This window comes from Triturus cristatus, chromosome 4_1, assembly GCF_964204655.1.
Source record: "Triturus cristatus chromosome 4_1, aTriCri1.1, whole genome shotgun sequence".
NCBI classification, from domain to species: domain Eukaryota; kingdom Metazoa; phylum Chordata; class Amphibia; order Caudata; family Salamandridae; genus Triturus; species Triturus cristatus.
The window spans coordinates 608242228-608265489 of record NC_140585.1 but is presented as its reverse complement, the minus strand read 5'-3'; the positions used below and the strand labels follow the sequence as shown (position 1 = coordinate 608265489).

Sequence of the window (23262 nt, the reverse complement as noted above, 5' to 3'; positions counted from 1 at the left end):
CCCCATTGCCAGTCAGGCACCAGGTTCAGAGGGAGATGATCTGTCCCAAGATTGGATTATGAGTGACAACAGAGAAGGGGTTGGTCATGTCCCTGGCCACATCTCTAGGGTGGGCACAAGACCACTACACAGGGGTTGAAAGGCTCTGCCATGTTGGTTTTGGGCAGAGAGGGACGCTCTGGAATTGTATGCACTGAAACATGTAGGACATGCTGCAACAGTAGCTAGGGTCACCACTGGGAGCATTTACCCCATTGGTTTGGCAGTGGTCAGGAATTTGCCCTATCCACTGGCTGGCACTGGGCATAACAGTGGCACACACAGTACCCTCCTCAGATGAATTTGGGACCTGTGGAAGAACAGAGTTGTCTGTGACTTGAGACAAGGCCTACAGAATGATCCTTTTGCCCTTCTTGTACCCAATACAAAGAAGTGGACTCCAAATATCATAAAGCTGACCTACTGTTTGCGCTACAGGGACACAAGCTTCAAGAGGCCTTTTTCTGCATTCCTAGCTGACCAGCTCCAACTGAACCTCTGCTGGAGTGAGTCTTGACCCCGAAGTGCTATCCTCGAGGTCTTGGACCTATGGCTGGTGTCAAAGGATGTTCCTCCTAAGAAATCCTGAAACCTGTGGGACTGGACCAACCTGCCAAGCCGATTCAACAAAGGTGTGTTGCCGCTGGAACAAAGATTCAGGGTGCTCTCGCTACATTCTTCTCTTCAGCAGTAAATCTGATGCAGTGGGACCTTGTGGAGCCCTCTTTAGCTACAACATGCAGCCTTATCCCAATGGAAGAATCGGAGCTCCATACGAAGGTTGAAAACTTCACTGGGCGAAGGTGTTGAAAAGTATCTGGCTGGCGAGGGGCCTTCTCTGGGTGCAAAATTCAAATTTCTCCCGCTCTGAGCTTTCCTGCCAGAAGTCAATGGCTTCACGGAGACCTCGTGCAAGAGCTATCCGAGGATGTGTAGCCCTTCTTCGGCCACAACCTGCTGCCTTGCCCTGCTGAGGGTTTTTGACTTCCATTGCAGAGACTAGGTCAAAATGCAATACTTCCCTAGGACGAACCTGTTCACCTTTTCTGACCTGTGCTCCATCGGGGTCGCCCTAAACCTTATACTTTATGTTTTTTTTTTTTTTTTTTTTTGAAACCGTTTATTGCAGTTTATAGAAGTTACAGGTATGGGCCTACAACCACACGGCCGGCCGCTAGAGCATCAAAAGCATATTACATACATACAGCAAAAAATTTTCTCAGCGGTGCACAGTAAGAAAACAGGAGTGATCAATGGTGCAGGTCTCCAAGCTCCATGCCCACAGTACGGTTCCATTTTATTAATACAAAACAACATAAACAAACCACAACCGCAAGGCAACCCTCGATACAAAGTGACAACACGTGCTCCATAAGTGGGGGATCCACACCAGCAGCAAAATTCTGAAGAGGGGGACGGGAGTAGATCAGGGACTGGGGGACCGCGCGCCCGCGGCCAAGGGAGGGGCGCCATCTAGGGAGACGGAGCCGGCGAGGCCGCCGGTAGCAGCGGCGGCTCACAAATACCCCCGCGGTAGGCGTTCCAGGGGCCCCAGAGTTTCATCCACGCCCCAGGCTTACCCCTCGCCACATACACCACCTTTTCACGAAACATACACCAATCCATATGCTCTTTCCAGGCCGACACCGCAGGGGGCCTCTGGGATCCCCACAATTGGGCAATATCACGCTTGGCTATCATGTATCCCAGAGTCACCCACCGCGCCTGCGGGACCGAGTAGTCATTTGGTTCCCAGACATTCAGCAAGCATCTCCTCGCTTCAGGCAGCAGCGTGACACGCGTAACCATTCGTAGAACCTCATGCACACCACGCCAGAATCGCTCCACCTTCGGGCACTCCCACAGTATATGCATGAAAGTCGCCAACGCACCACAGCCACGCTTACACATTCCATCACCGGCAAAACCCATACGTAAAAGCCTTGGCCCATACTTTATGTTTTTGCAACATTTATTAATTTATGAGATTATCACAGGACAAACAAGCATGTGCTTACAGATGACAATATGAACAATGTACCAGAAAGAAAAGAGAAAAATCTGACACGTTTTTCAGGCCTGGCAGTTGGGTTACAGCAATGATGATAGCAGAATGTATGCACATCGAAAGAGTAAAGTCTATAAGGAGCATTAAGTCTGCTGGGAGGACTAGAAATGATGAGAGGTTAACGCAAAGGGTAAACAAGAAAAGGGGAGTAGGGGTGGGGTGAAGGAGGGATATGGACGATCATGTCTAGGGAAAGGGTAGAGTCACATTAAACTTTAAAGATTCAGAACTCCAGTTCCACCTTATGAATTTCGTTTTATTTTATTAAAATGTCCTCTATTTTTCAAGATTGGTTGTGTTTTGACTTTATTACTGTCTGTGTACTTCATAAATACTTTACACCGTGCCTCTATTTTAAGGCAGTCACTGCCACAGCTACTGGGAGTTGAGTTCAGGTTAATTTAGTAAGTTTTGTGGTTAACCCTGACAAGGACTGTGGTTATTTGAGGTGAGTACTTACCCCCAATTTCATACACCCTCCATTCAGTTTGATTTGTCTTCTACAGGACCTAAACAACAATCAATGAGGAAGGAAATACTTTTGGAGCTAAATAGGAGGTTGCCATTGCACCCACCTATATTGTAGTTGTTATCCCTGATCACCTTCAGTGTTTTAAGTGAAAATCATGCTAACCTCATTTGCTTGGGTACTCATTGGCTTCATCTTCCAGAAACCCACATTTGCATTGTATGCCCTCCACTAGTATGAGGGTAAGATTCACGTAGCCTATGACTTCAATGAAGAGCCTTAGAAGAACTGCAGGAAAATTACACTAAACTGATGACCAAACAATGACTGTTCATTTCCCAACATCTATTACTTCAGTAATTAATTAACAATGCAGATAAAGAATAGTACACGTCAACAATAATTAAATCAAATCATACTCAGCGACTGTGTTGGTTTTTGGTTCTGGGAATGTTTGACTGTCTTTTTCTTGGCCTTCTTTACTTTTCATTTTCTGTTTCTTTAACATTTCTTCTTCAGCTAAATAGAGATGCTTTAGGTGTTCAGGATAGTTTTCTGTGTACAGCAGTTCTTGTGCTGGATTGATGTTTTTTTCCTTTTGTTTCAGCCTCTTGTACTGCTGTTGAATTTTTTGTTTTCTCCGGAAAGCAAACCCTTGACCTGCAATTAAATGCATCACATATAGAGTTCAATTTCATCACTTATTTTGCAAAAATGGGGAACAAGGGAAGAGAAGTGAAGGATCACATTTACTGGCCAGCATAAATATTGACATTTTATGATGTTTGCTCATGAAAAAATTGAATTCACAAACATTTCCAAGGAGCACGCTTTTCGGACCTTTTTGAGTACACTCTTGTGAATTCTTGAAAGTCATAAATCTGCACCTATGCGAGGATATGTACCCGATGGGTGCAGTTTTGTGAATTTCATTAAGAATCCAGCCCTAAATTTATATGGATGCCCATTACGGTTTTACACAGATTCTCCACCGATTTTTTAAACAACAACAGCATGCATCAAATGCCTCTACTGAAAGATGTTTCAAAGAAAGCGCATTAAAATTTGGAAAATAGTTTAACAAAAACAGGTTTTTCAAATTGCAATGTTTTTGTGTACATTTTACTTTGGGAGCAAAAGGGCACAAATCTTGTCTTCGTGTTTATGCATATATTTACATATAAATGGAGAGCATGCTGGGTGCATTATTCATAGTCTCATATTGTTAAATTTTGCAAACATGAGTACATTTTTTATACTGTAACTTCGATCAGTGATGCAAGGGGAGCTCACTGAATTTCCTAATAGCGCTCACGCTAACGATACAGGTTTTCAAACTAGTGATTCATATATACTAGTTTGAACGACTTATAAATATGGATACAAACCTTACCAAAATGGTACAAAATCCTCTTTCACAGATCCATACTGTGGTATTGTAAACTGGCAGTTAAAGGATTGCATGGGATTGAAGCTACTTGTCCAGTGGACAAACTAAATATGAAAATGTTTTGTCACTACCCCCAAACATGCGTGTGCCTTCTATAACAAATTTTTTAATACAGCTTCCTTCTCACACCATGGCCTGAGGGCTGTGAGGGCCTGGTGTACCCCCCACAGTCCAGTCCAAGGGCTGGAGCGTGAGGGTATGTTGGATTTAAGCTCCTTTCACGGCTATGACATATGACAACCCTCCACTCAGCTAGGACTCACTGCACGTCGAGTATCGGCCACAACGCTCATCATACTGTGATTCTGGGCAAATCACTTAATCTTCCCGTGCCTAAAATAAGAAAGAAAAAAAAAAAAAAAAGAATGTGTCCTTATGCAACTCAACTGGTGCTCATGTAAAGCGCTCTGATACATGATACCTTCGGCTCAAGTTTGCGCTATATAAAACTAGGGGAGAAACAAATGGGACTTATATCAGTGAACTACATATATGAATGAAATCGTAAGTCAAGTTCCTTTATTATTGCAAGAGTTAGGAAAACTCAAAACAATGAAAGTAAAGTTGCACATAAAGGAGGATATTCGTCTTGTTGCACAAAGACACAGATGACTTTTGTTTCACTTGCAAAATACTGTTGAAAAGGAACTTAATTAGTTGCTTAAACATGACATCATTGAACGCTCCACTGGTCCAACACCATCAGTCTCTCTCATTGTAATAGTGCTTAAAAGAAACAGTGAAGGAGCTATACGCATATGCGTTGACATAAGTCAGGCCAACAAAGCAATTGAGCGAGAGAGACATACCAGTACACTCATTTCATATACGATAACTCAATTGAATGGTGCAAAATTCTTCTCTCGACTCGGCCTAAATAAAGGATATGACCAGTTGGAACTCGAAAAAAAATGAATGTACATTATAACCTTTTCTACCAATATTGGTTTGTTTCCCTACACCTGACTGAGTTTTGGTATATCCTATGTTGCAGAACTTTTCTAAGACGTCATTCAACATATCATACAGCCTGTAGTAAATGCATTTAACTATAGTGATGAAATATTGTTTTTCGAATTCATATTGGTTTTCGGAGCTGACAAATGTGAATTCCACAAGAAAACCTTGAAATTCTTTGGCCAAGTCTTTTATGAAGGGGTATGAAACCAGATCCAGCAAAAGTAAAAGCACTGTCTATTGTTAATCCCCCACAAAAAAACAAGGAAGCGGTTGAGTGCCATGGAAATGGCATTGTTTGAACTACATAGAGAGGTCTTAGTTGATGCTAGGCCTGTCAGGTTAGGCACAATCCTTGTGCAGCACAATGGACAGCCAAGTGCCCGAAGACATATTGTGGCATACGCCAATAAAAGCATGTCACAAATGGAACATGCTTACTCGCAACCAGAGAAAGAAAGTTTGGCAGGGGTTTGGGCTCAAGATTATTTCCAAGTGTTTTTAAAAGGAAAGCCTTTCACAGTAGTGACTGATTATCAAACCCGCTTGACGATATTCGGCAATCCCAAAGCCAAAATGCCTTCTAGAATTGAACGGGTAGGTTTGAGGTTACAAGAATACAACTATACGATTCTTCATCATCCTGGGAAAGAACAGAATCCTGCAGATTATTTTTCAAGAGTGCAAATGCAATTCACTGGTACCCCCCTCCAAGACATTGGTCGCCAACATTAATTTTACTGTGAAATCAAGCACACCAACTGCTCTGTCTTTAGAACAAATTATCATGCCACGAGCCAAGATAGTGACATGTTAAAGTGAAAAGACATTGTTGCTCATCAATCGTAGAACCAGCACGCTAAATCTCTCACTAAAGATAGTGAGTATTCGAATTTCCAAAATGTAAGAGATGAACTTTCAGTGACTCAAGAAGGCCTCATTCCGCAAAGTAAATGAATTGTTGGTCCTGAAAGTCTCCGACAACAAGTAATCAAGACTGTCCATGAAGAACATCGAGGATTAATTGCCACTAAGAGAGCTCTCCGTGATAAAGTAGGATTTCTGTATCTTGACGAAAAGGTTAAAAAAGAATTGAAGACTTGTCAGATATGCAACCGTCTTTCGTCTCAAATTATTTAGCACCCTTTGAACCTGTCAAAATTGCCACATCATGCTAGGGAGAAAATTGCTATCGATTTCTTTGGTCCGCTACAGAATGAACATCATATTTTAGTTATTGTTGATAAATACTCCAGTTTTCCATTGGGAGATATTCTTCCATCCACTACACATGAAAAGGTTACTAACAAAATTGGATGGCATCTTTGCGACATGGGATGTACCTGCAATGTTAAAATCTGACAACCGCCCACCTTTCAACAGTCAAGAAATCAAAGATTATTTAAATCACCTTAATATAAAGCATCATAAAAAGCACTCCTCTTTGGCCCCCGGTCAATGGTCTTGGAGAACGGCTTACAAGTACTCTAAAGAAAGCTGTTCAGCATGCTACATTGGAGAAGCTCTACTTCAACGTTTTTATGAACACTACTCTTCGAGCTTACCGTTTGACCCCTCACTCAGCGACAGGGAAAAGCCCTGCAACTCTCCTTTTTGGAAGAGTCATGACGACCAAGCTGCTCCAATAGAACAACCTCAGATCCAAGAATGAGGAAGGCATTTGTGCTATACACTTTGGTCGCAAACAGAAGATGAAAATATATGCTGACAAACGACGTCATGAAAAAGTTGTCACCTTTACAAGAGGTGATCGAGTGCTCGTCAGTCAACATAGAAAAAGAACGTCTAATTCTCTTTTTGAGGCTGAACACTTTACCATCACTAACACCAAAGGACACATGGTAACTACCCAGCGTCCTGGGAAATCCCTTACGGGAGATTCCTCTCATTTTCAACATGTGGCCTATTAATCACCAAACATAGATGCCAATGTAGAGACTGAGTCCCGACAGACTGTTGATGACTCTTTGTCTGCTGATAATTCCACCTCACTTGTGCAGATCACTGACACTTCGACTGCCAGTTTCCGGTGCCCCAAATAGTACGCATCATTCAAGCACAACAATGCTTAAATGAAAATTATAATTGCCTATATATCTATGAATTTATTAATGTATTTATTTACTTATTTGTCTATTTTGAAAAATGTGTAACTCGTTTTTTAACAAAAGCGGGAGATGTAGTGACTTGTAATAAAAAAAAAAACACTGGGACTCTTTTGGTGCCACTGTAGGCCTGTGACGTAAGCGTTAGAGAGATGAGTGGAAGGCAGGCTTAGAATATTGAGTTCTGATTTAGACGTAGCAGAATAAAGACTTGCACAACTGCTCTCCATCTGTGGCATGGTCATTGGCGAGTACCTGTGCTGGCAGGACGCTACAACATGGAATTGGTCTTGGGCCTGCCTTTTTGCCTATTAAATGAGCAGCATTAAAGTTTTAAGCAAAGCAGACAAAACATTTGGTAGAATGTAGAAGTGTCTTTCCAGCCTACAGGTGTCGCTTCAAGATAGAGCCCATCGTGGACACCCCTACTGTGTGCCTCATTAACACTATTATGCAATAGGGGGAAAGTGAAGTCTGGGACCTAGAAAGACACCCTTTTATTCAAAATAGGACAAACTAAAAACAGTCTAAAAAAAAGCAGACTGCAGCAGTGCTGAGAACTAAACAACCTGGCAATCAAGTGGAAATACTTAATGCGCAGCAAAGACAAAACCAATAAAAGAGAATAATCTGGATTGAGAAAGAAGATGGTTGTATCTAAGCCGTTGTTATACATTCAGAAAGCACATTCTCATCAGTGACCCCTTTCTCTTCAGAGAGCAGGCATTTGCACTCACAAAATACCTATTGCTGTAATATCCCTTAAGTATTATTATATGAAACGTGATACACTTACTGAAAGGTAGCGTACATTTTCCTAAAAAAAACACCAGATGCAGTGCCGGCTTCCCCCTCCCCAAAGAAAATAGGTGAAAATTACTACTGATGACGCGAGAAAAACATAAATAGAAATAAACTCAGATGGAAATATAGATTTTTTTTAATCATGAACCCAAGATCATGACTTATACACTGTGACTTTAAAGCACATTTTCATCTGTAAAAATTAGTTTCCTGTATAAAAAAGTTAAGTACGCTGCACCGTTTTTTATAAACAGCATGGATGCCGGTATTGCATAGTGTAAGCGCCGCAAGTTAGCACTCTAGTCTTTTCTATTAACGTGGAGTTGAAAAAGAGCATGGATTAACCTGGGCTTTTCTAAGTATCGGCCGCCTACCCTCGCTTGTGCTGCCTTCAAACTTCTTCCGCGCTTCCGGCGGCATCCACCGTCGCTTGCTCTTCATTTTATGTTTCTGAACCGATCCCATCCCGTGAGATGCAGGACCATCACGCCGCCTCTTCCCCGTTACGTTCTCCGGCGCCATTGCTGTGAACGAAAACAGCCTGGTTAGGGAAATAGAGAAAATAGACACAGAAAGCGGATTACTGCACAAGACCCATCTTGATCCAAGTTTGCACTGGGAGATGAGACTAAGTCTGTAGCCATATTGGGTGTGGGTAAATTCTTCCGTTCATGCGAATGTATCCATTAAACATGTATCCCAGTGTCAGACTGCACATCTATATCTTAAATCCAGCGTCGATATGTGTTCGAAACATCTATATGTGGGATCAGGTGAACCAAATGATACACTTCCTTTTCGTTATATATAGCGTTCTCACATTAGTGTCCCTTCGAAGTGCAGCGTTCTAATCCCTATAGCCCTTAGTAGTGGAGCACCTGTTCGAAGCAGAGTGTATCTCTGTGGTAGAGTTTCTACCTGGCCATTTTTTACCGGCATGACTAGTATTTCAATGCCACGGCCGGTAAAAAAAAAAAAAAGTTTCCATAAGCAGGTATTTTTCCCCTTATCAGTAAATAACATAAACAGTAAATTTAAGAAGAACCCCTTTAAGCTGCTGAGCCTTTCTTACAGCTTTTTCCTTGCAGTTTGACTGCCTCCAGTCGGGATCACGATTCCGAACGATGTACCGTCTGGATCACTGAGCTTGGTGGAGGTGGTGGTCCGTCCCCCAACAGACAAGGGTCCGACCGTCAGCATTGTAATGCAGCAGTCAGACCAAAGGGCTGTCTGACGGTGGGACCGCCACTGATGGCCTGTTGCTGGCTGTCCCACCAACATCATAATGTGGCCCTAAGTGTTGAAAAATTGAAATTGAGTAGGTAAACAGCCATTTGTGACAATGTTTTAATCAGTAACTTTTTGTCACAATGGCAGATTTACAAAAGTAATGTTTCATTACGTTTGCTTGACCCTTTTCATTATGGGGATATATAGGGTTTGTAGGTTCTCCAAGAACCCGAGGTACCCGGAACCAACAACTGAGCTACACCGTACAATGGTTTTTCATTGTGTCCTGAGTATAGACTAATTCATATGGTGAAATATGTTGAGTGAAAAATAGGTATCCAGATATCTGAAATAGGCACATCTCTGAATTTGTGGGTACCTGCAAGAGCATATGATTCAGAGGGTATTTTTCAAAAAATCTATGTTTCGCACTGGCTTAAATTTGGAAGGCACAAATTCAGCGAAATCCAATTGGTAATAACAAATATCCTACTATTCTAAGTCCCAAATGGTACCTCACTTATGTGGGTAGTCCTAGTGCCTGCGGCAGGAAACAGACCAAAATGCAACAAGGATGCATCGCATCCCCTCAAAACAGACCAGTTTTTTGTAAAGTGCATAGCGGTGGATTTTGGGCCACAGCTCAGCCGGCACTTATGGAAACCTAGCAAATGTGTACATTTTTTAAAACTAGACACCTAGGGGAGGCAATCCAGGATGGAGTGACTTGTGTGGCTCTCACCAGGTTGTTTTACCCAGAATCCCTAGCAAACCATACACTTTCACTTAAAAAAAACACCTTTTCCTCACATTTCTGTGGAGGAAAGTTCTAGAACCTGCAGGAAACGGCCTGAAACGGAACATGAAGACATCACATTTTTCCATTCAAACCTGACCCGTTTTTTGCAGTGTGTAGCTGTGGATTTTGGGCCCTAGCTCAGCCAGCACTTAGGGAAACCTAGCAAACCCGTACATTTTTAAGATCTAGACTACTAGGGGAATCCAGATGCCCTGCAATCCTCAAACTTTGGCCAAAATCACGTGTGTTCCTTACATTTCTGATATGGAAACTTCCAGAACCTGCAGGAATCCACAACTTTCCTACCACCCAGTATTACCTCACTTGTGCCGATAAAAACATTAGTCTACTTGTGTGGCTTGGCCTAGTACCCGTGACAGGAAAGGATCAAACCAGGGCAAATGTGAGCCCTTATTTTTCCCAGAGAAAGGTAGAAGTCCTATTCAATGGCGATGCAGATGCTCCAACTAATCACACCAAACTTCCTTTAGGAGAAGATGTGCCAGGCTTTTCTTTGTACCTCTTCAGATACATGGAGCTGCTACTGCTGCCTTATATTGTTCTGGCACATAACTTCTTTACCAGCCGGTCCGTTTTCTAAGGAGTGCTAATGAGAAATATAATTGACCAATTGGAAATGTATATGACATCATTTTGTAGTTCCTAACTCAGTAGGCCTTAAAACATGCACTACAAATAAATGTGCACATATTTCTTTCTCTGTAAAGTAGAAAACTATTGCGAATTATATGAATCTGCCTGGCTTTTTGGTCTGTTGTATCTTTCCGTGGCTAACAGATGTAACATTACAAGGGCTTGTTTATGCAGAAAACTGTTGTATTTTATGATGCTTCCTTCTAGCTTAAAGTACGTGGAAGAAAATATTTGTGCATGATCAAATTAATACAGCCTATTTCAATGTTGTTATTTTACATCTAGTGGAAAGAGTATATGTATGTAATGAATGCTCCTACAAAAAAATCATAGTGTAATTGTATTTTTAATCTACAAATTTCAGAACAGATAGCAAGAGAAAATGTTTTTATTTTTGTGTAATATCTTGGTTTCCGTTACTGTTTCTGACAGAATGTTATGTATTAAAACTGTCACAATTAGTCCTATAATCATGAATTGTTTGTATTGTTCAAAATACTATAAGATAACTTGAATTAATTGAAAAGTAGCTCATTTTAGCACGCATACATGACATGGGCAAGAGCACAAACTCATCCTCTCTTAGTTCATTTTGGGAAAGCTCATTTTCTGTCAGCACGCTTTAGCAGAGCACATTTGAGGTACTTTTAGAACACATTATAGGCACAGGTTTTGGTGGAGCCATTTTGGTCTTGTTGTGCAGAACACTCTTGCTCAATATAATGATTTGGATAATTGATTATACACTTTTTATTTGGCTTTCATATTGTTTCCTAGGCAATTTATGTGGCATGAGCATATTGTTTTACTGACTATTGGCACTATTTTTGCCAGTCACATTGCTACTGTAATGTTAATTATATGTTTCCTGAATAAACCCAATTGTAAGAAAAGACCAAATGAGTGCCTTTTGAGGGTTTTTATGTGGAGGAGTTTCTGAATTAACTTTGCTACCCAATGGTCCTGCTGATCGACCCTTTTTGGTAGAACAGAAGCATCAATATTAATGTTAGCCCTCTGTGGTGTGCTCATATTTTCATTTGAAAGCAGGGCTACCTCTGCCTTCTCACCAAATTGACTGTTTAACCATTTACTACCTTCAAGATACAAGACATAAAGTCATGAGTTACATTTTATTTTGCATTTCACAAGTCTGCCGAGTGGCACAATGACATATGATACCATCAGCCATTCATATCTTTGCAGAGAACATCATGTTGCATTCTGGGACTTGTAGTTTTGCTTTTAATACTTTCATTAATGGCTCAAAATCCCAGTATGTAAACCACTGGCGGGTAAATTGCCAGAATTGGCTGAAGGTGCTATACACGACATAGTGACACTTGTCACTTATGTTTAAAACAAATTAAACATAGCCCAATCCATTTAAAAACTACTTGTTTCAAAGTAAATGTTAGATATGGGATTTCTGGTTGGCTAGGGCTTGTGCCTAAGCCAGGTAGAAACCACCACTCTAGTCAGGGCAAGTTACACGCTGAAGATAACCCCTGCTCACCCCTTTTGGTAGCTTGGCACGAGCAGTCAGGCTTATCCCAGAGGCAATGTGTAAAGCGTTTGCGCAACACACACACACAGCCGCAACACACTAGGCACACTACAAAAGGAACTCCACACAAGGTTATATCCAAAATAGCCTTTGTATTATCAAAAACACATTAGAATAATAATTACACCATATACACTGTGCCAACTGGCTTTACAGGGGATTATATATTGCTGGGCAGCTGTGAAAATCTCTGTAGGCATGGGCACTAAGGGTGCCCTCTAAACAAATATGCCCAATTGTTGCAGTGGCCTACGCTCTTGCAGGGCAGCTGGGAATAAACAAAGTAAAGGGGCCCCAAATGCAAAGTGCCTCCTGAAGCCCCTCTCTGGGGCTCTTGGCACGAACCTGCACCACGTTGCAGCTGCCCACTGTCAGGCGGGGCAGCTGGAAATAAACAAAGGACCCGGGCACCCCTGGGTCCGCTGGACCCCCACGGGGGCCCTAAAACAATGTGGTTCATGGAGGGCGGGCTTCGACTATATGCCCCGACGCGCCCCTCCCTTCAGGGGCTCTAAGAAGGAACTAATGGCCCCCAACGTTAGAGCGACCCGCAAAGGCGGGTCCGCTCAGGCAATAGGCCTTGACCCTGGGCCTCGAACAGGAACCAACAACACGGGTGAAGCCCCTACTCACTGGGGCTGCGGGGTAGGACTCCTCCGGTCTCCTCCCTCGCTGGACTCGGGTCCGGCACTCTGCGCTTCCACGTAGGCGGGGTGGGCTCCCGCCTGCTTTCATCCTCTTCTGTGGCGGCGTCCGCGGGGCTTCCCTCAGCTTCACGGGAGCCCACCCTGGCATTTCCGGACTTCCGCCTTCCCCGGCCGTAACTCCGCCCCGAGTCAGGCAGACACGTCTGACTTCCGCTTTTCGCCCGGGCTGCGGCGGTGATTTCTTCTCTCAGTAGGAAGCGGGGTGGGCACCCGCTAAGGCCACCGATGCGGGGTGGGCATCCGCATCAAGATTAAACTCATAAGCGGGGTGGACACCCGTAATACAATCATAAGCAGGGTAGGCACCCGCAATTAACTCGGCAATGCGGGGGAATTCCTACGTCGGGTTTCCCTTGGTGGAGGACGCTGCTCAGCGCTGCGCAGCCCATGCTCTCCCCTCCATTTAGGGACCAGTAAAATAAAATACAAGCGTTCACAGGGCGCTAAAAGCCAGAATCCAGCATTTTAGCCCTTAAGGCCCTGGGAAATAAGTAAAAGCATTCCCAGGGCGCAAGAGCCTTCCAGGGCCAGGGGCACAGCTGGGCCCAGGGAGGCCAGAACACAGGGCCCTCCAGATGGGAGGCAAGCCCCCATGACGGTTCCTCCTGGGCCCCAGCAGCAGCAAGCACCCACCACGTCAAGAACAGCACAGAAAAAAACATTTCATGAGGTCACAGTCCCTACATTTATACTTCACCATCCTTTGTCTGTAGTGCAGGGGGGAACCAGATGCAACTAGTTCAGGGGGGATTTGGAGCACTTTGTTTTGCAAGCTCCTCTTTCCCTTTGTCAGGTGGGACTAGGTGCCAGCATTGTACAGGCTGCGCACAGTCCTATTCAGAGTCAGGGGATTACTCCTCCCACTACTCCCAGCACAGATGTCCCAGTCAGCCTAGTGCTGACTGACCCTGCCCCTCCTGGAGCCACACACATCTCCCAGCCCCTGTCACTCACAAGCCAGACATGCAGTTCACATCAGGCAGGCAGACACATAGCACACAGAAATGCCAACTTCTAAAAGTGGCATTTCTAAAATAGTTAAAATAAATCTGCGCACACGTAGCACTTATTATCACTATTCCAAACATACCAAACCTGACCACGCTGCGCCTCTCATATCAGGGATTACCACTGATACACTTATCAGGGAATCCCCAATGCATTCCTATGGGAAGGCAGCTCCATAGTAGTGAGAAACCAAAATGGCTGTTTGTCACTACCAGGACATGTCACACACATAAGGTACATGTCCTATCTTTTACCTACAATGCACCCTGCCCATTGGGCTAGCTAGGGCCTACCTTAGGGGTGACTGACATGCAGTAAAAGGGGGGTCACAGACATGGCACACACTTTAGGTGCCACGTCACAGCGGCAGTGACACTGCGCACACAGGCCCTGCAATGGCAGAGGCCTGGGATAGGTTTGAAAGGCTACTTTGGTGGGTGGCGCAATCAGCGCTGCAAGCCCACCAGTAGCATTTAATTTACCAGGCCTGGGTATATGAGATACCACTTTACAAGGAACTGACATGTAAATTAAATAGGCCAAACAGGTGTAGACCAATCTTACCACATTTATCACAGAGAGCACACGCACTTTACACTGAACAGCAGTGCTAAAGTGCCCAGAGTCCTAAAACCACCAATACCACGAAAGAAGAATGCTAGGAGAAAGGCAAAAAGTTTAGGGATGACCCTGCAAAAAGGGCCAAGTCCAACAGTAAAATAAAAAGCAATCTTTACTCACTTATTTTGTGAGGGTTCACTCTTTCATACACAACATATATCAAAACAAGAATTGGTAGTACAAAATCTTTTGGGTGTGTTGTGGAATGTTTTATACCAAGCTTCACAACTAAATGAAAGTACTGTATCTACAGCAGGAGAGCAACTTTCCCTACCTCAAAAGGTAAAGGACAAGTAGCAGAAGTAGGAAGAGCATCACGATTCTCTCAGTCATACAGGACTGGCAGGGCAAGCTTTAGGGTGGTGCAACCAGTGCAGCTGCCCCTAGCGCCGACCTCCGAGAGACTGTGGGAGGCAATGTGTTGAATAATTACTGAAATGTTTAAAAGCACCTGCTACAGAGTTCCTTGTGTCCCCAGCCACATTGATGTTCTAGCTGGAGTGATCAGTTTTGTCTAGTGGCTGATTTGACTCATCATAATGTAACGTAGAGGGTTATTTTGCCTGCTGCAAAGAATGTGTAGCATGCAGATCCCAAAACTGGGTGAGTGAACTGTGAGTAGGTTTGTTAAACTGCTGAACCCCTACTAAAACTGCAGGCAGGCTAAAAACGTTCATACTGGTATCTCCCTATCACAAGACTGGAGAAATGAAAACGGTGCTTAAATATTGCAACTATGGGTTAATTTGCTTTCCTGAAGACTATAGGTTTCTCACGACAATTATTGCAAAACGGTCCTTGGTTCACAGGGTGTGTTCACCTGCATCAGAAAGGGGGGGCAGAGCTTGAAATTTCCTTAAACACTAGTCCTTGAAGAGGTCCACAATGTGCAATTGGTCAGGCTGACGGCATGTGCAGCATGTTTCAAAGAGGCAGGTCACAGTAATCATAGCCTGTGCTGTGGAAAGGCCATACCGATACCACCTTGCCACATTTGCAGCTGAATGTGGTCAATGGGCAAGCATATGCCTTGAGATCGCAAACCAGACACCACGACCTCTGCCTCGATACTTGTGTTAATAAGGCAGTAGTAATGAGGCGGTGAAAGCCAGATCCCATAATTCTATTAGTCTCTGCCTGTGTTGCATACTGTCTTGAACTTTTCCAGCACTGCAGACTAGTACAAGCATTAGTCACAGAATGTGTACAGTTAAGGCATGACTGACGTGTAGGTTATTAACAGATCTCTGGAATGGACGGTTATGAGAGAAATGTTATGTTATGTTATGTTAAAAAATATTTGTAACGCGCGCTATCACCATAGGTTTCTTGGCGCTCATTGATAGGTAACGTGATCCAGAGTGAGAGGGTAAGTCATATGCGGAATGAAAAAGCAGGGTCTTTAAAAGTCTGCGGAAACAGTCGTACTCTGGGCAGAGACGGAGTGAGGGTGGCAGAGAGTTCCAGGTGGAAGAGGCCTGGACAGAAAAGCTTAAGCAGCCGTGCTTTTTCCTTTTAAATTTGGGGACCTCAAGGAGATTAAGAGAAGCTGATCGAAGAACTCTAGAAGGGATGTAACGAATCAATCCCGAAGAGATGAACGCGGGGGCTGCATTCGAGAGGGCCTTGAAGGTGGAACATGCCAGTTTGTGAATGCAACGTTTGGAAATAGGGAGCCAATGCAGACTATGGAGGAGGGGAGTGACGTGCTGATGTTTAGGCTGGTGGAAAATCAGGCGGGCCGCATGATTCTGCACCAGCTGTAGTCGGTGAAGGAAGCAAGCAGGGATACCCGCGTACAGCATGTTGGCATAGTCGAGCCTGGAGGTGATGAGTGCAATGACAACTTGGGTCAGGGCTTCTTTGGTGAGAAACCTGCTGATCTTGCGGATCCGCCTGAGGTGGAAAAAACAGGCTGAGGTGACCGAGTTGATTTGCGGTTTCATCGAGAGATCTTCAGAAATGATCACCCCCAGGCTTTTGACTGAGCGCACGGGAGTGGGTGCTGTCCCCAGAGATTTTGGCCAGAAGGTGGAATTCCATGGGTGATTGGGGCCTCCTACCAGGACGAGCTCAGTTTTGGTAGGGTTCAGCTTTAAGTGGCTGTGGTACATCCACTCCGCGATGGTCAACATGGTGGTCTGGAAATTAAAACGGGAGGAAGGAAGGGAATCTATGGGAAAAATTAACTGAAGGTCGTCCGCGTAATTAAAGATTGTGACCGGGAAGTTGCGAAGGGAGGCTAAGAGGGGTTGGAGATACAGATTAAAAAGAAGCGGGGATAGTGCAGAGCCCTGTGGGACTCCGCAGGGAAGGGATGTGTAGGGTGCGGACAAAGTGGAAAGATGAACGGACTGTGATCGCTGGTGAAGGAAAGATCTAAGCCAGTCAAGGGCCACTCCCTGAATGCCGGCATTGTGGACACGGTCGATCAGGATGGTATGATCGACCGTGTCGAATGCCGCCGAGAGATCTAGTAGGACAAGGGCTTGGGGGGTGTTATTGTCAGCGCCCTTCCTGAGGGTGTCCATGACTGCTACTATGACTGCCTCGGTGGAATGGAGGGGTCTGAATCCCGCTTGTTGAGGGTCCAAATAGGAGGATTTCTCTATGAAAGAGCTCAAGCAGCGGGTGACGTAGGTCTCCAGAATTTTTCCTAGGTAAGGGAGGAGGGAGATGGGTCTATAGTTACTGAGTATGGTGGGATCTGCGTTGGGTTTCTTTAGGATGGGTAAAATGGCAGCTTGCTTGAAGGAGAGAGGGACCTCCCCCATTGCAAGAGAGTTGTTGAGTAGTGCTAGGGGGGGGCCTGGACATGCGAGGAAGGCTTCTCTCAGGATCTGCGGGGGGCAACAGTCATTGGGGGAACCCGACCTGACTTTGTGAAGGAGTGAGGCGAATTCTTGTAAAGAGATAGGTGGAAACTCCGACAAGGTACTAGTATTTCTGGGGGGGAGAGGAGGGGGAATAGGAGATGCCGGGATCGGGATATTGTTTTTTATTGTTGTTATTTTCTCTATGAAATAGGAGTTTAACGAGTCACAGAGGGTTTGGGTCGGCTGGGGCTGGGGGGTGACCCTATCCGGCAAGGAGAGCTCATTTAAAATTGAGAAAATATCTTTCGATTTGTTATTTGAATCCAGGATTATTTGTGAGAAATATGCCGTCTTGACTGCCAGGATCGATTGTTTGTAAGATTTTAAAGCCTCAGTGTAAACAAGTTTAAGCTGTGGATCATAATGGCGACGCCAGCGGCGTTCAGCTTGCCGCAGGGCGAGTTTGTCTGCTTTGAGTTGGTCCGTAAACCATCGTTGTGCGTCGTGGGGGCGCTTAGCTTTGATCTTATTTAAAGGGGCTACTTTGTCACTAGCCTGACGTATCCATTCATCAAGATTGTCAGCCTGACCCTCTAGGGAGGTCAGAGATGTGGGAGCAGTAGAAGCTAGTGAGTCGTGAAATTCAGACAAATTGGCTTTTGTATACGTGGATGAGTGCCTGAATATGTAAGATCGCACACCATTCTCATTTAGGTGATATTCCATTTTGGCATCCTGAAACCCATGCTCCTGCCACTCGAAGAACTGCTGTTTGTGTTTATTCTTTGGTTTTCATTGTTTTGAGAAGTAGCCATTACCTAGTAGGTTGTTGTTTTTGAAATAGCCCAGTTGCAGCCTAAATAAATATGCTCTAGATAGGCACACGTGCCAACCTCTTCAAAAAGGTTTAGAATGTACAAGTACCTGTATCTGTGCAATCCCAAACTTGGTGCGACACCTTTTCAAAATGTTGAGAGGGGCCACTACGCTCCCTTATTGTTTAGGCACTCCAAGTATTTTAAAAAAGGGTTAAAAAGTGGTCATATTGCTGTAAGAAATTGGGTGAGGGGGTGGAAGTCCCACTCAGGCAACAACCACAGTCCTTGACAGTGTGAACCAAAAAAGTCACTAACTTAACCTGTGTTTCACCCTCTAATAGCTTGGAACAAAAGCAGTCAGGCATAACTTAAAGGCAATGTGTAAAGTATTTATGCAGCATACAAAGAGTAATAAAGTGAAAACACGACAAAAGAAAAATCCCACACCAATATAGAAAAATAAAAACGTTAATAAATATAATGACAGCAAAAATCAGTAGAACCGCAGTGATTAGCTTTTTAAAAGATTTAGTGAAAAATAGCGCCTAAAGGATCAAAACATTAAAGCAGACTGCGATGCAGTGCAGTTCGGATACATGGGGTGGCTTGGACTAGACCTCGACTTACCGTTGGACTTTCAGAAAAAGTTCTTGAGAAGGCAAGTGTCTCAGCGGGGCAAGGCACATGCTGTACCTGAGAATGAGTTGTCGACGATGGGGAGCATCTGCATGAGGTCTCGTTGAAGCTGTAGACAATGGCGACAAACGTTCTGTGGGAGAAGCTGGATTCTCAGGTTAAGGAGGTTGTCATCGTGAGTGAGGTGCTGGTCATCATCTAGCCACGTGAAGATTCCTACCTTTGGACTTAGAAGCTTTTCTGGAGCTTGGATTCACCCAGAGGGACGATGCTGGAAACCATTGTGTAGTGATGAAGTAGAGTCACAGAAGATATATAATGTAGTTTATTTCATAAATAGAGCTACTGGGTAGTGGAGGACGGACGTGCAGGAACTCCTCCACTGCTAACCACCGTTTAAGTGTCAAAACACATTTACCAACATTCCGTGACCCATTACATCTGAAAATTCCTAACTAAAATCTTCACTAAAGCTTGGCCCAGAAGACAAGTACACTCAACCCATACATAGCAAGCATTACACATTGTCCCTTCTCCCAGAACAACACAACACAAAACCCCAGAAACACGAAGATACACAACCACACACCACAAACATATAAGAATTGGAAAATAAGTGAATAAACACAATTAACAGGAGCAAAACCTGCTTGGTTTAATATCCTGAGTGTTTGTGGTAGCAAGTGTTGCTCTCAACGTATTTTAAGGTTGTCTTCTAAACTGATGCAATACTATTTTGAATTTACCCATATTCCTGGTGGAAGAAATAAAAGAGCTGATTTTCTGTCACGCTTTCCTTGCAAAAGTGAAGAGGATAGTGAACCGTGAAATTGACTGATTTGTTGAAGATTTTAAAGATTGTCTAGTAGATTCCCTTGAAATTTCTGAGTTAATGGTCTGCGCTGAGGAAGCATGGGTGGAAGCCATGTCAAGAGACCAAGTTTTGCAGAAAATCATAGGTTTAGTCAAGGGAGGTTGGCGTAGGGAGAAAGTTCTCTCACCTTTGTTAGAGCCATATTATAAAGTGAGGGACGAAATTTCTATAGAGGGTGGTCTTGTATTAAGGTCAGACAGGTTGATTCCTCCAAAACAATGATGGGTAGTATTATTGCAAATGCCCATGAGTGTAATCTGGGTTCTTCTTTTACCAAAAGACCGATTTGTGAGTCGTTTTGGTGATCGAGAATGGACACTTCAGGAGTGTGGAGTCAAACATCTCAAAAGTTCATTGTATCACCCCCAAACCAATGGTTTTTTAAAGTGGGTGAATAGAGTGGTGGGGGTGCATCAGGTGGGCAAAAAGCTCTAAGATTGATGTGGTGAAAGCTGTGAGCAGTATGCTATAGTTTTATAGGACCACACCTCACTCCACCACCAAAATTTCTCTGTTTGAACTTCTTAGAGACAGGAAAGCCAATACAAGTTTCTGTCCTGTGTGGATGTTGAGATGGATCAAAGGTGAATCTGAGGTGGACCGGCTGTTGGAGTTGATGATGAGTAATGTGGAGTCTACTTAATAGAAACAGAAAATATGGTATGATAGAAGGAAGAGTGCCATATTGGTTCAAGTCAATATTGTTGACTTGGTTTGCATAAAAACTTCTGTCCATGTTTAGAAAGGAAAGAGTAATTTCAGCAGTCCTGTCAGGGTGGACAACATTTGTGGCAATGCCATTAAAGTTTGTGGCAGACATTAGTAGAATCTGGCAAAGGTAGTAAAGGTTGGAAAAGTGCCAGAGGAGTGTGATGGATTGGTCCCAGATTGCTGGTTCTATCAAGGGCTATTTGGTATGATCCTCAAACCAGGTGCCAAAGAACTAGTTCTGGTGGTTGAATGTGAGGATGTTGCATGCATTTGAATGGAGCAGGAAGGTTCCCACCTTGTTTGGAGAGCAACTTGGCAAAATGCATGGTTTCTAATACAAAATTAGATTGAAGAAAGGGGCTGTTCCAGTTAAACGCAAATTTAGGCGGGTAGGGGTCCCTTTCAGTGTCAGAAATGATCTTGAAAAAGAACTCAGGAGTCTGTGTGAAAAATGGATCATTGAGCCGCAGAATATTCTCTCTGGTTTTCGCCTTACGTTGTGGCACGTAAAAGGTGTGGTCAATTGCATGTCTGTGTGGATCTTAGATCGCTAAATAAAAGAATGTGGGTAGATTCCTATCCATTGCCTAAAATCCCATGATTTATTTGCTTGTTCTGCAGGTGCCACGGTTTTTTCTAAACTTGATCTACCTAGCGCTTATCATCAAGTGGAACTTCATTCTTCTTCCAGCCATTTGATGGCATTTATTTTCCACATTGGCATTTTTCAGTACCGTAGGATGGCTTTTGGTTTGGTCTCTGTGAAGAATGTTGAAGGTGCCCTGGCTTTCCAGGATGAAGTGTTGGTTTTCTCTAAGAATGCTGAAGAACACAATACTATTCTTGAATATATTTTGAAGATTTTTAAAGATCATGGTGTATTACTGAGGAAGGAAAAATCTAAAGTCCTTTGCAGTGAGGTGGAGCATCTAGGCCGTGTAATTTCTAAGAACAGCCTGAGTCCTAGAACTGGTTTAGTGAATTCCATAATTGGAAGTGCCCTGTGCAGTGCCTTGTCCAGGTAGGTGTTCGGGCCCTCCTCCACCCGCAGGCTGCTGCCTGCGCCTCATCCCTCGAGGTCCAGTGGGAGAATCTTGCTCTTCTGCTGCTGTCTGTATTGTGTTGTGCCCGTTTTTCTGTCTGTTGTCATTGTGCCTTTTTTTTGTCCTACTGTTATTGTGCCTACATATTTTTATTTGTGATCTGTTATTTGGTGCCTTGTCATTCTCTGTTAATGTTTTGTTATTTTCTGCCCATTTCCCTTTAGTTCCACTGCTGCCCCCGTGGCCCCTCCCCCCTGCTGGTACCCACCCCCACCTTTTAGCTGCGCATTCCTCCCCCTTCCCTATTTAATGGTGGGTGCTGGTGCGCCAAGCGTGCATCAAAGGCAAGCCCGTCTGCACCTGTCTGCGACCAGCGCCAGGTACCTGGATCTCCGACCACCCACCGCTATGACTCAGCTGCCCTCCTCGCACTCAACCCGGGAAGGAACAACAACTGCCAGTTGTCCATGCCTAACACCACCCACGGACAGTTCTCCTGCTGTCACTGCCGCCAAACCTTCACCACCCTCCGCAGCTCCCCGGCTGTCGCCCTCACGCCGGACGCCAACACCACCGAAACCCTGAGATGCATCCTCCTCAATGTGCGCTCCCCGCACAGGCACGTTGTAGAAATCTGGGACCTCCTTGACTCCCTCTCGTGAGACGTCGCCTTCTTCACAGAAGCTTGGACCAACTCCGTCCCTGACATCGCCATCACCATCCCCGACGGATAGAAGAGCCAGAGGAAGGACCGCCCCTATCGCCCAGAAGGCGGACTTGCTATCGCACACCAGAGCTTTCTCCCGCTCTCGACCTCCAACTCGAGCGACAGCCTGCCCGCCACCGAACACCTCCATTTCCAGATCCAGACCAGCCCCAGAACGACGCTACAAGGCACCCTCCCCTCGTCTACAGACCTCCCGGACCTCGAACTCCGTTCACCACTACCATCGCCGACCTCATCGCACCCCACGCCATCGCCTTCATGGACGTGCTCATTGGAGACCTCAACTTCCACCTTGACAACCTCAGCGACTCCAACTCAGCCATCCTCCTGGACAACCTTGCCAACCTCAGACTGAAAGAACTCTTCACCACCCACACCCACAAGGCAGGACACACCCTCCACCCCATCTTTCGCAGGAGGTAACAACATCCGCTTCAGCCACACCACACATCCCCCTGGACGGACCACCACTGCGTACACTTCCACATCAACAAACCCACTGCACCCAAACCTGCACCCCGCCCTCCACGAAGGAACTGGAGCAAGATCACAGAGGAGCAACTCAACTCCATCCTCAACCGTCTCCTCCACCTCGACCGACGCCAACCTCGCAGCCAAAGAACTCCACAGATGGATCACCAACTGCACAGATGAGCTCACACCCCTACGTAACCCTGACAGACAGCACTCCAGAAAGGCCACCTGGTTCACCGCCGACCTCCAAGAATCCAGCCGCACCTGCAGATGTCTCGAGAAGAACTGGAGAAACAGCAAATCCTCGGAGGACAGCACCGCCTACAAGAACGCCAGGACAGAATACCACCCAAGCATCTGATCCACCAAAAGGACATTCATCCAGAACAAGATCCTCGCCAACTCCAGCAACTCCAAGAAACTCTATAGCATCATCCAGGAATTCACCAAATCCCGCAGTGAAACCACAGACATCACCTCTTCCCAGGACCTCTGCAACAAGCTCGGCTCCTACTTCCATCTGAAAATCAAGGGCCTCTACGACAACTTCAATGACCCGACACCTGACTCCGAAACCACTCCCTCCTCCAGCAACACCAGCCAGCCCACCATCTCCTCCTGGACCCCAGTAACCACAAAGACACCACATCAGCGATTAAAGGCA

At 44.8% G+C, this 23262-nt stretch overlaps 1 protein-coding gene across 2 annotated transcripts in view; it reads right to left on the bottom strand.

The window, feature by feature from the left end:
- CCDC59 (coiled-coil domain containing 59) overlaps window positions 1-12927 on the bottom strand; it is a 54311-nt gene extending 41384 nt beyond the window's left edge. Inside the window, exons 1-3 of one of the 2 annotated variants that reach the window (XM_085652971.1) lie at window positions 12797-12927; window positions 8288-8437; window positions 2996-3236 (exon numbers count right to left, since the gene is read on the bottom strand). In XM_085652971.1, coding sequence (XP_085509097.1) covers window positions 2996-3236; window positions 8288-8435 — 389 coding nt within the window. In that variant the 5' untranslated portion in view covers window positions 8436-8437; window positions 12797-12927. Of the gene's footprint in view, window positions 1-2995; window positions 3237-8287; window positions 8438-8985; window positions 9008-12796 lie in introns of those variants that run through there. The other variant, XM_085652972.1, reaches the window with a different exon arrangement.
- Window positions 12928-23262: the final 10335 nt, after the last annotated feature.